Below are 9,800 nucleotides of genomic sequence, written 5' to 3'. Positions count from 1 at the left end.
ATCACTTTGAGGTACTCTGTACAAGACTGACTGAAGCTATGAATCTCTGGCATCACGAATACATTAGGATCCATTTGTTTATGGACCTAAAATTACTTTGGTGCAGTTCAGTTCGTTCAACCAACTAATTTAATCTTTTAAAACTAGTTTTTTGTCATTACCAAAGTATAAAAGGCCAATTTCAGGCATTTAAAAACAGAGGCTTTAGTGCAAGCAATGAACTTTTGATGAGCATTACATTATTATGACTGTGTAGAAATATATTTTCTGTATGACAGGAACACATTCAGACAGGATGGGAGTTCTTCCTCACCTGTGCAGGGCTCTGAAGCTCACCAGGCGCTCCAGGTGGGACTGGGTGTCGGTGTCCCTCTTCCTCACGGAGTGCAGCTGCAATTCTGACGGAGGCAGCACTTCATAATCTGACAGGATGGAGTTCAGAGTATCTGGAGATACAAACTCGAGTCAAACAAACAATAACAGCTTMGCTTCACGAACACCGGTGCGGAACCACAAATCTACGTCCCGACAATGCAAAACACCACCGCTTTCATTTGGTTCAAGCTAACGTTAGCTGAGCTAGCAATAACGCTTACCGAACTCTGGGTTAGGTTTGTGATTAGTAGTAATTCTTGATTTAACCGCGCCGTTTACCCAACAGGGAGCGAGAAGGACAAACAGCAGTATTATCATCGTGTTCGGCCGGCTCCGTTACATTTACGAATGAAAAATATATGTTTCRGCCTGCCTCGGAGGGTACTTCTGAAACAGCGCTACCCGGAAGTGGACCGAGTGGCAAAACATCCGGTTTGGTCAAATCCGACAAGTGACAAAACGTTTCATAATGACATAATGGGACACTTCTGTTCTTTAAATTTAAAGAATTGTGTTAATAAGAAAMTATATTCAACAGATAAGCTACTGTGTTTATTAAAACGTGATTACTTTTTTTTTTGCCGAGAGCGCCTAGACATAGGATGACGCTGTTAGCTAATAAAATTAGCTACTTAATGTTAGCTGTCATATATGAGCAGAACAGTCTATAATCACAGCAATTACTACTATATTATCACTTAGTAGAAATAAACTAGAGAATTTATATTTTCTATTAAACTCATCCTAAATGTCTTTGCTGAAATTTGGTGAAGTAGATACCATTAAGATGTTAAAGGAAGCAGAACACTAGCTAAATGTAGCAAAAGGCTAGTTAAATGTAGCAAAAGGCTAGTTAAATGTAGCAAAAGGCTAGTTAAATGTAGCAAAAGGCTAGCTTGGAGCTACAGTAAAAGCGGCACGTTTGGCTAAAAGCAGAAAAAGGCTCGCTTACATCTAAAAGTAACAAAGTTAGCAAACAGCTTAAGTATCAAAAATGTAGCGAATTTATMTAATTTAATATTTTAAAAGAGCCTTCATTTAAAATTCCTTTTAAAATCCTATTTAACAAACAGCTCAAAAAACAAAAAATTTTCACTGCAGTGCTCTACATTTTCAAACATCGGACATATAATGTGGAAAAAATGAGGACAGAAAACACCGGCTTGGTTTATAAAATGTTTTATTTTTGTTAACATGGTAGATGCACCAGGATTCAAAGTTCCACAAGGCTTTCGGGGACTACAACCAACTCAATTACAAAACAATAGTGGTCCAAATCTGGAGTGACAATCACTGGACAGACTAGAAAATAATACCCTTGCAGAGTGTACAAAACCGCATTGTTCCCATTCCAGTGTAATATCTGAGGAGAAGTGCGAGACGAGAACGTCTTCTCTTCAGCAGAAACGTCAGATAAGAGCCACAAATTTACCCCCAAACAGGTTTCGTGAAAGAGTGGCATCAGAGTGAAATCAGGAAGTGAAAGTTCAACCAATGAGCACTGCTTCTGTGTTATAACCTTTTTTTTTTCAGCCAGCAAGTGCGGCGCACAGGATTTCCCTGCAGTGTKAAAAAACAATACCTCAGCAAATGTAACAGCACCACACAACAGTGTAGATACTTACTACAAAACTACGTGAGGAGAACTAGTTTGATTGATCATGTGATAAAGATTTAGGCTTCCAACTTCGTCGCCTCTAAAATGAACCGGGGGATTTAAACTCAGTATCAGATCCTTTCTGCAGTTCAAACTGCACAAGAGGGAAGGCCYAGAAGAAAAACATCAAGGAACAGATGATTCCTCTTTTTTTTTTTTTTACCAAGTTTTGTCCAAATCTGCTTCGCTGAAAGACTTTTTGATTCTTTATAATAACTCATCAATGGAATGAACTGGTGGAATGATTAGGTGAAGCATTAAGGAATAAAGAATACGTAAAAAGTTTTTTTTTCTTGTTTTCGTTTGTTTGGAGAGAGAACTCCAACAGTCAGGATGTTGGTGCTCTAGTTCTCGGTCTCGCCTGCATCTCCTTCGCCACCTTCACCCTCCTCGGGAGCGTTGTCTGATGTCCATAACTGTGGAGAAAACAAGGTGTTGAATATAAACAAACAATTAGATGAACAGCTCCAGCTGTTTTATGTTTTATAAGATTCAAGTAGTTTCTAAGAGCCTGGGACAACTCGTTGTACGATGGAAGTGACCAAACTGATGATGTGGGAGGATTTTTACCCACATGATTCATGTGGTCGGTGCTTTTTTAGTTTCCAGTTGCCACAAAGTCCTTGCTTTAAGTTTTGAGTTTGTTTCTGTGGTTAAAGCCACCGTCGCTGCACAACATCTGATCTCAGGGCTTCTAAATGACTCGTACAAGTATGAGAAAGGCCCTTAAATGTGACTAAATATATCATCATGTTAGAAGTTATTTTTGCTCTTATGAAACTGCGATCCGACCCAGTTCATCCAGTTTTACTGTCATATGAGAGACTTACTGTCAGGTTGTCTCTGAGGAGCTGCATGATGAGAGTGCTGTCTTTGTACGACTCCTCATGAAGCTGGTCGAGCTCCGCGATGGCGTCATCAAATGCCTGTGAACAAAAGGACAAAATGTTAAAATCATGAAACAGGTAAGTGGTCGACTGTACCGGTTAAGTTTGTAAACCTTTTTAGCCAACTCGCAGGCTTTTTCTGGGGAGTTCAGGATCTCGTAGTAGAAGACGGAGAAGTTAAGGGCCAAACCCAGGCGGATGGGATGTGTGGGGTCCATCTCAGTGGAACTGACGTCAAACGCATCCTGGTATGCTTGTTGTGAGTTTTCAATGGTATCTAAAGGAGAAAAGCAAAGGAGACAGAACATGGTAATGAATGTCTGACTCAAAGTTTGTCAAAACGTTTAATCACATGAATATTCTTCATAACGGGATAACTTGGAAAAAAGAGAAGATTTTAATTGTAATTCCAAAAAAAATCAGAATCTATGTGGCGCATTAAAGCTTCTGGATACCAGCTCACTTCTTTGAAATTGATCCATTTTAACAGATTATTTCTAAAAGCAGTTTATGGCAACAAAGGCCAGTGAGTCTTTATGCTGCATCTGGCCATTAATAAATCACAGATGAAGACGTCCTGCAGAGACATGAGCTTTCAGAAATAAAGTGAAAACAGCAGAACCGAAGGAGACGTGGAGCAGAACTCAGTTGGGTTGACTTGAAGCACAAAGCAGTAAACGAGTGACAGACGTTTGCCTCGTATCATATTTAAAACATGAATCAACACAGCGAAGTGATCATCTTTGTGGTTAAACATTTATTGAAACTAAATGAAGACTTAATGTGTAACAGCGTCAATCTTCTCATGGTAATAAATAGGGGTGTAAGAAAATATCGAATGTTATCGATATTTTCGCGATATAAATATTGCGATATTTCATTTCCCGATACTGTATCGATATTCTAAAGCCCTGTATCGATTTTTTTATTAAGGTTTAAAATGTAAACTTTCCTGCTAGCCATTCATTTTTATGTTGTAGTTCAGCCTCTGACCACTAGTTGGCAGCAGTGAGCCAGCCACTTGGCTCCTCTACCTCTTGAGGTGGAGGCTATTGTTAAGTGTTGGGTGACCATAATGTAAATTAATATTAAAAACTAAAAGCTGCAAAAAATATATTTTCAAACTATTTATTGTCAAATTTAGTCTAATAATTGAAAACATGGATGAAATACGAAACAAATAATATAAAATACATACAAAGCAGAACACAGCTAAATGTATCAAAAGTATGTCTATGTAATATTAGAATTTTCTGAGACAATGAATTTTGGTTTTTCATTTTTTTCCCTGTAAGAGGTTTTTATTTAATAGAATTTTTGGACAAAAAAATTGCAATATATTACCTTGCTTACAGTTTCGCAATATATCGGGATATATCGTATCGTGACCCCTCTGTCATGATATGTATCGTATCGCCACATTCTTGCCAATACACAGCCCTAGTAATAAATTAGTTTTTGAATTGGTCAATATGTCATCGCTAAATTGAGCCACAGAGTTTGGTACTTGTTTGGCTCWGTTGCAACCTCGTTTCACAGGACAAATGTGCATCAGAGGTGGGTTAGCTTGGACACCCCTGGCCGCCTCAGTATACATTCAGAAATCTCATCAACAATAAGTCCTTTAAGTCTCAGCTTGAAGCATTTTGTGAAGGAACCGCAAGACTATTGAAGGCAGACAGTGAGAAAACTACCACTGAACCAAACACATGAAGGCCAGTAGGATGTAATATCAATGAATAAAACTAAATTGTTGTAAACTTACCTGACTTTTTTTCTGCAGAGGCAACTTCAGCGAGGTATCTATAGTAGTCCCCCTTCATCTTTAGATAGAAGACTTTGCTCTCTGGATTTGTGGCATTTCCAATTAAATAATTGTCCAGCAAGGTCTGTGAAAAAAAGTGTCAGGTTAGTTGTTTTTTTAAGAGGATAACAATACTGAGCATTTAGACCCAGAGTAGACGGCCATATATTACAACTACAAAGCTATCCCACAGAGTGTCACATATATAAATGTTATTATCAATCACCCTAGACATGCACTATTTATACAATCGTCACAAAACAGAAGACGTGAAACAAACATCTTTGCAAAGAACAACCTGACTCTAGACAGGTTCCTTAAATCTGACCACAAAGGCTGATTTCTGGGAAGCTCTATTTCTGTCAGCACTGACATATTAACAGTGTTTTTCACAAAGTTTTAATGGCCAAGTCAAGTTAAACATACAAGCACTTAATGCTGATCCCAATGAAGTGACAAAAACATCCATCTGCTGTATGTCTTACACGTTCAGAAGGGCTTTCATTGACGTGAACTTTAGAAACAACTACTGTAGTTTGAAACATCTGGGCCTTTGAAATTTATCTGTAATATTTGAACCTAATCACAAGAATTTTCTGCTAGATTAATAACATACATGTATATTTTCAAAGGTTTCCCAAAAATCCAAAGTTTTAAACAGTAAAAAAAAAAGCCGTAACATTGCAGAAAAGACAAAAAATCACATGTATCAAAGTCACATCCTGAGATTTTAGTCAAGTCTAAGTCATGCAGGCGTTTTAGTGGGCGTGTCAGTTAAACACAATGGATCATCTGTATCAGTCCATCTACGACTTACGCAGGAGTTAACTGATTTCAACAAAAAGTCCTCCAAGAKCGCACTATTTTCTTAATGAAAACTAAGAAAAAAATACAATAGAGTGAGCAAAGTCACGCTTTTATGTCTTACACTCACAGTTACATCAAACACACAAATAGTCTGCTCAAATTATTTTGGGAACTGTTTTTATGATTATTACCATTTTTACTGAAGAGGAAGGGGAGGTTCTGATGCTAAAACCATGATACTGAGTTGAGAGAAATGTTTTGTAGGCACAAACATCTCAGTGGCACAGGAGGCATAACACGGGTCTGACATTACTTTGGATTATGAGGGGTTAACAGTAATATTAATATCCATAACATCAAAATTTATATTACCTATGTGCATCTAAGTATTGTCACAGATTCCTCTCAGCTGAAACTCGTGACTCAAGTGTWAAGCATTTTTCTGTCATGTACACTTTCTCCACGACATGACAGTATTCTCAGGAGCATACCTCAGCAACACATCGTTCATTATCAGAGGAGTAAGTAAACGATTACTAAAAGGAGGATGTTGATTTGATAACTATTACTGATCTGAAAAATCCAGTTAAAAAAACAAAAGGAAAACCAGTCTATATTAGTGGAGTACTTTATATATTCAATGCTTTACACCATATATGCTCCCATATTTTAAAGAGGTCTGATTTTCCAAACATCTTTGGGTTTCTCCTGCGTTCCAAACAGACACACAAATCCATCTGGTTTCAGCTTACTCACGTCGCATTTTCTCTTTTTTTCCCAGCAAAGAGCGCATAGCTGACATGTCAGGCTTCTGAAGACAAGCTAAGGCTTGAGGACCGACACACCCTCTTCTCTTTACAAACCCTCAATCAGCACAGGCTGGCAGTGAGACTGAAAACTGAGTCACATCCAGCCAGGCCAGTGCATAGTCTCGTGTACGCCCAAAACTCCCTGCAGCTTCAATATGTTAGAGGTTCATAAATTATTAAGAGTAATAATAACAAATATGTACAGTTGTACTAAAAAAAACAAGAGGTTAAAGCGATATCACAAACTATTCAATCAAAGCCAAGTCTTGACGTGATGTGTTTAAATCCACTGGTTTCAATAAATGGCTCAGCAGGAGGGCGCTACTTTGGTGAACTGTACAAAACGAAGCTTTAAGGAGAGAGTGAGTCATTTACACATGTGAATTCTTGCACTAGGGCGACCGCGTTAGGCTGCCGTCTGCCAGATGGAACTAAAGCGTCTGAAGGATACACTTTCTCTATGTGTGTGTGTGTGTGCAGAATTAACTAAATCATTTCAGACACACCTTAAAGAGACTCAGCACCGTGACCTCTTGCCAGGTCACGCCCTCAAAAGGTTTCAAGCCTATTGTTCTAAATCCAGATTCCCAAAAAGGCAGGAACAGTCGGAAGACTACATAATACTTCCTTGTCCTGTCTGCCTTCAGAGGTTTTATTTATACAAAAACAGAGGACAGCTCACAGGAAACYGATGCCATTTAACACGTACTTATGAATGAAAAACAACCGTGTGACACCACAAATTCAATGAATCTGCAGGAATTATGCCTCTATATATATATAAAAAAATAGGCTCCAACACATCAAATGCACTCAATTTTTAGTTAACCAATGACTGACTGGTTAAATCAATGGTAGCAAACATAACTCCATTTTTAAAAAAAACTTTAAGGAGGTCTTTATTCAAAAGTCGTACCAAAACACAGTTGCAGATCTCCTCCAGCTCCTTCTCCACCTTCTCCCGGTACTCGGTGACCATCTGCTTCTTCTTCTCGCTGCCACTCCCGTCGGTCTTCATCCCGATGCTGGACATCACCCTCCAGGAGGACCGCCTCGCCCCGACCACGTTCTTGTAGGCGACAGAGAGCAGGTTCCTCTCCTCGTTTGACAGCTCGCCTCCTTTCTCCGTGACCTCCTTCATGCACTCTGCCATGTCATCGTAGCGCTCAGCCTGCTCTGCCAGCTTGGCCTTCTGGATCAGATCCGTTCTATCCATAGTGGTGGTTTGTATTTAATAAGATATCCGGGGGGGTAAAATGACAGTCAAGGGTTGGTAAAGCTGGAAGGGTGGGTGTAGCAGGAGAGCTGTTCTCCAAAAAGCTGCAACAGAAACGCGACAGTGTAAGCTGGTATCCTYATAACCATTTTGTTATGATCTGGTAGTCTAAAATATCAGGTTTATTTGGACATTAGCGTAAAAATACGTCATTTTTACTCCCCTGCTTTGACCATAATCACCAGCTAATAATTCCCCGACTTCAATAAACAGCTCCTCTCTAACCACTGTTGTSTTTAAAAGACTAGTTTGAACATTAAGCATTGATTTATTCGCTACTCCCATGCTGCGGTGTGAACCGCCAACGACGAACAGACGCTAGCTAGCAGCACCAGCCACTCCTTTCAATATGTTAGCGTTTCTCATACACGTCCCTAAACGAGCCAACGCCTTATTCGTTTCATTTCAGTCCAGCGGTAATACATTTAGATTAAAAACAAATGAAATAGCAATAGTTTCGAAACCTACTGAGGTCCAAATTCACTCCTCAAATCGATCCGACTTGGAGAGAAAACCGTAAAGCACAGCAGCAGTGGCAGAGAAAGATCCAACTGAACGTGCTAAAGTAGGAGGGGGCTCATCTAGAGCTGGATGTGGGTTGTCCAATCATACGCCCGGGGAAGTTTTGATCGACAGCACGAGGAGGGAGTTTTGACCAATAGTTCTTTAGCGCGGGGGAAGAAGGCGGGATTCGAGCGGTTGTAGAGCTGCAGTTTGTTGGCGCAGTCCTTTTCTGTCATTAAGAACAAAGAGGAGCGGCACGGGCGGAGTTTATCCTTACAAATCCGATTTAATTTTAGGATTTCTCAATAGCTCATAACATAAATATGGAATAGCGGTTTAAAGCACATCATGAATTAAAACCATGCATTAAAATATAGCTTGTAATTCATCACATTCAGCTGTTTCAATGACTTTAATACATTTGGACCTTTCGCATCGATACAACTTTGATTTGTTAATATCGGCCACGTGGACGAAGAGTGCATTCGCGGGACTTGCCGCCGCACCTGAGCAGGTGAGTGGGTCGAAGCTCCGGCCGCTAATCCGTTTAACAAAGGGAGCGCGACTTCCGCCTGCCCGGCTAGCTGCTTCATCAGCCGGAATAGAAATGGTGCGCAGCCGTAGCCACGGGGTTTCCTCCAATTAGAGCACGGGATGAAGACGTCACTTCGTTGCTATAGTGATTCTCGTCCAATCACCGTTTAGCTCTTACACACTGTAGCGTAGGCGGGTGTGGTCTGGGCTCGAGGTGGACGGTTGRGTTTGCAGTGATGTGTTTTATAGGATTTATGTTCTGCAAAGTAGAATCAGGGTTTGGGTCAGTGCAGGTTAGGTTTCTGCTTCGATATGTTGGTAAACTGGAGTAATGTAGTGGGAAAGTAACATTTATAAAATATTTTTATTTCGCTGGGATTGAAAATGAGCAAAAAAAGATGAATATAGCTTTAAATATTCTGATTTTTTTTTCAGTTACATCCCTGACGTAACCATTTGTAGCTGCATTACTTACAGTCAGTGATGGAAGATGCATAAAAAGCCTAAAGACTTTCTTCAAATTGTTTTGTATTGCGTGTTTATTTCCTGCCTCACTTATCATCAATTCTCCAYTGGACCATTTTCATCTCAATTTGACAGCCTTTGGCTGTTAAAGGTAAACAAAGCATTTACCTTCTGAACCAGCAGATGTAATTTATAAAAACAGTGGACATCCATCATGTGGAAAACTGCATTTCTGCTTGTCTTAAAATAGAAAATACTGTTGTTTTGCTATCAGAATCTCCATTTTCAACACATTACTGTCACTCAATGTTTGATATTAGCTATAATTTTACGTACAAATGTAACTAATAATAAATATTTGTACTCTATAAGCCGACTCATCCCAGTCAAGATTTAATCATTTTAATATTAATTTATGAAAGTTTTCAACTTTTCTACCCCAAAGTTCCTTTTACAGAAATTTAAATTCTTTTTTCTTCTTCTGGCCAACAGAGGGTGCCACTGACACAAACAAGACTTCTCATGGAAAYTGTGTGTYTACAGTATCTGACATAAAGTTGAGCCAAATTGATATCTGTTTTAAAATTTAAAGTCATGTTGGGGAAGACATGCTCAGCCACTACCATGCCAAATTTCAACTCAGTATCTGTAAAATAAATTTAATTGGAGCCCTTTGCGGTAG

The 9,800-nt window shown here is 39.3% G+C and overlaps 2 protein-coding genes across 2 annotated transcripts in view; both read right to left on the bottom strand.

Moving 5' to 3' along the window:
* adam17a (ADAM metallopeptidase domain 17a) overlaps positions 1–792 on the bottom strand; it is a 20,229-nt gene extending 19,437 nt beyond the window's left edge. The window contains exons 1-2 of the mRNA XM_014014190.1: positions 597–792; positions 314–446 (exon numbers count right to left, since the gene is read on the bottom strand). Of these exons, the coding sequence (XP_013869644.1) occupies positions 314–446; positions 597–693 (230 nt within the window). The 5' untranslated portion in view covers positions 694–792. The remainder of the gene's footprint in view (positions 1–313; positions 447–596) is intronic.
* Positions 793–1,538: 746 nt separating this feature from the next.
* On the bottom strand, positions 1,539–8,191 carry LOC106521561 (14-3-3 protein beta/alpha-1). Its single transcript, XM_014014201.1, has 6 exons — positions 8,084–8,191; positions 7,256–7,659; positions 4,685–4,808; positions 3,033–3,196; positions 2,863–2,958; positions 1,539–2,448 (listed from the first exon to the last, which is right to left on the bottom strand). The coding sequence occupies exons 2-6, from the start codon at positions 7,553–7,555 to the stop codon at positions 2,377–2,379; spliced, it is 756 nt and encodes a 251-aa protein (XP_013869655.1). The 5' UTR covers positions 7,556–7,659; positions 8,084–8,191; the 3' UTR covers positions 1,539–2,376.
* Between the last annotated feature and the right edge of the window lie 1,609 nt (positions 8,192–9,800).

This window comes from Austrofundulus limnaeus, unplaced genomic scaffold (assembly GCF_001266775.1).
Source record: "Austrofundulus limnaeus strain Quisiro unplaced genomic scaffold, Austrofundulus_limnaeus-1.0 Scaffold2, whole genome shotgun sequence".
In the NCBI taxonomy this organism is placed as follows: domain Eukaryota; kingdom Metazoa; phylum Chordata; class Actinopteri; order Cyprinodontiformes; family Rivulidae; genus Austrofundulus; species Austrofundulus limnaeus.
Note: the sequence above shows the minus strand (reverse complement) of the source record. Positions and strands in the feature narration are given on the sequence as shown.

Bases quoted from the DNA above. Each gene is read 5' to 3' on its own strand.
- LOC106521561 (XM_014014201.1), bottom strand. From the start codon at position 7,555: ATGGATAGAACGGATCTGATCCAGAAGGCCAAGCTGGCAGAGCAGGCT. The intron at 4,809-7,255 runs GTACGACTTTTG...TTTTTTTCACAG, and splicing joins AGATCTGCAACTGTGTTTTG to ACCTTGCTGGACAATTATTT. The intron at 2,449-2,862 runs GTAAGTCTCTCA...TTTTCTCCACAG, and splicing joins TCCTCAGAGACAACCTGACA to TTATGGACATCAGACAACGC.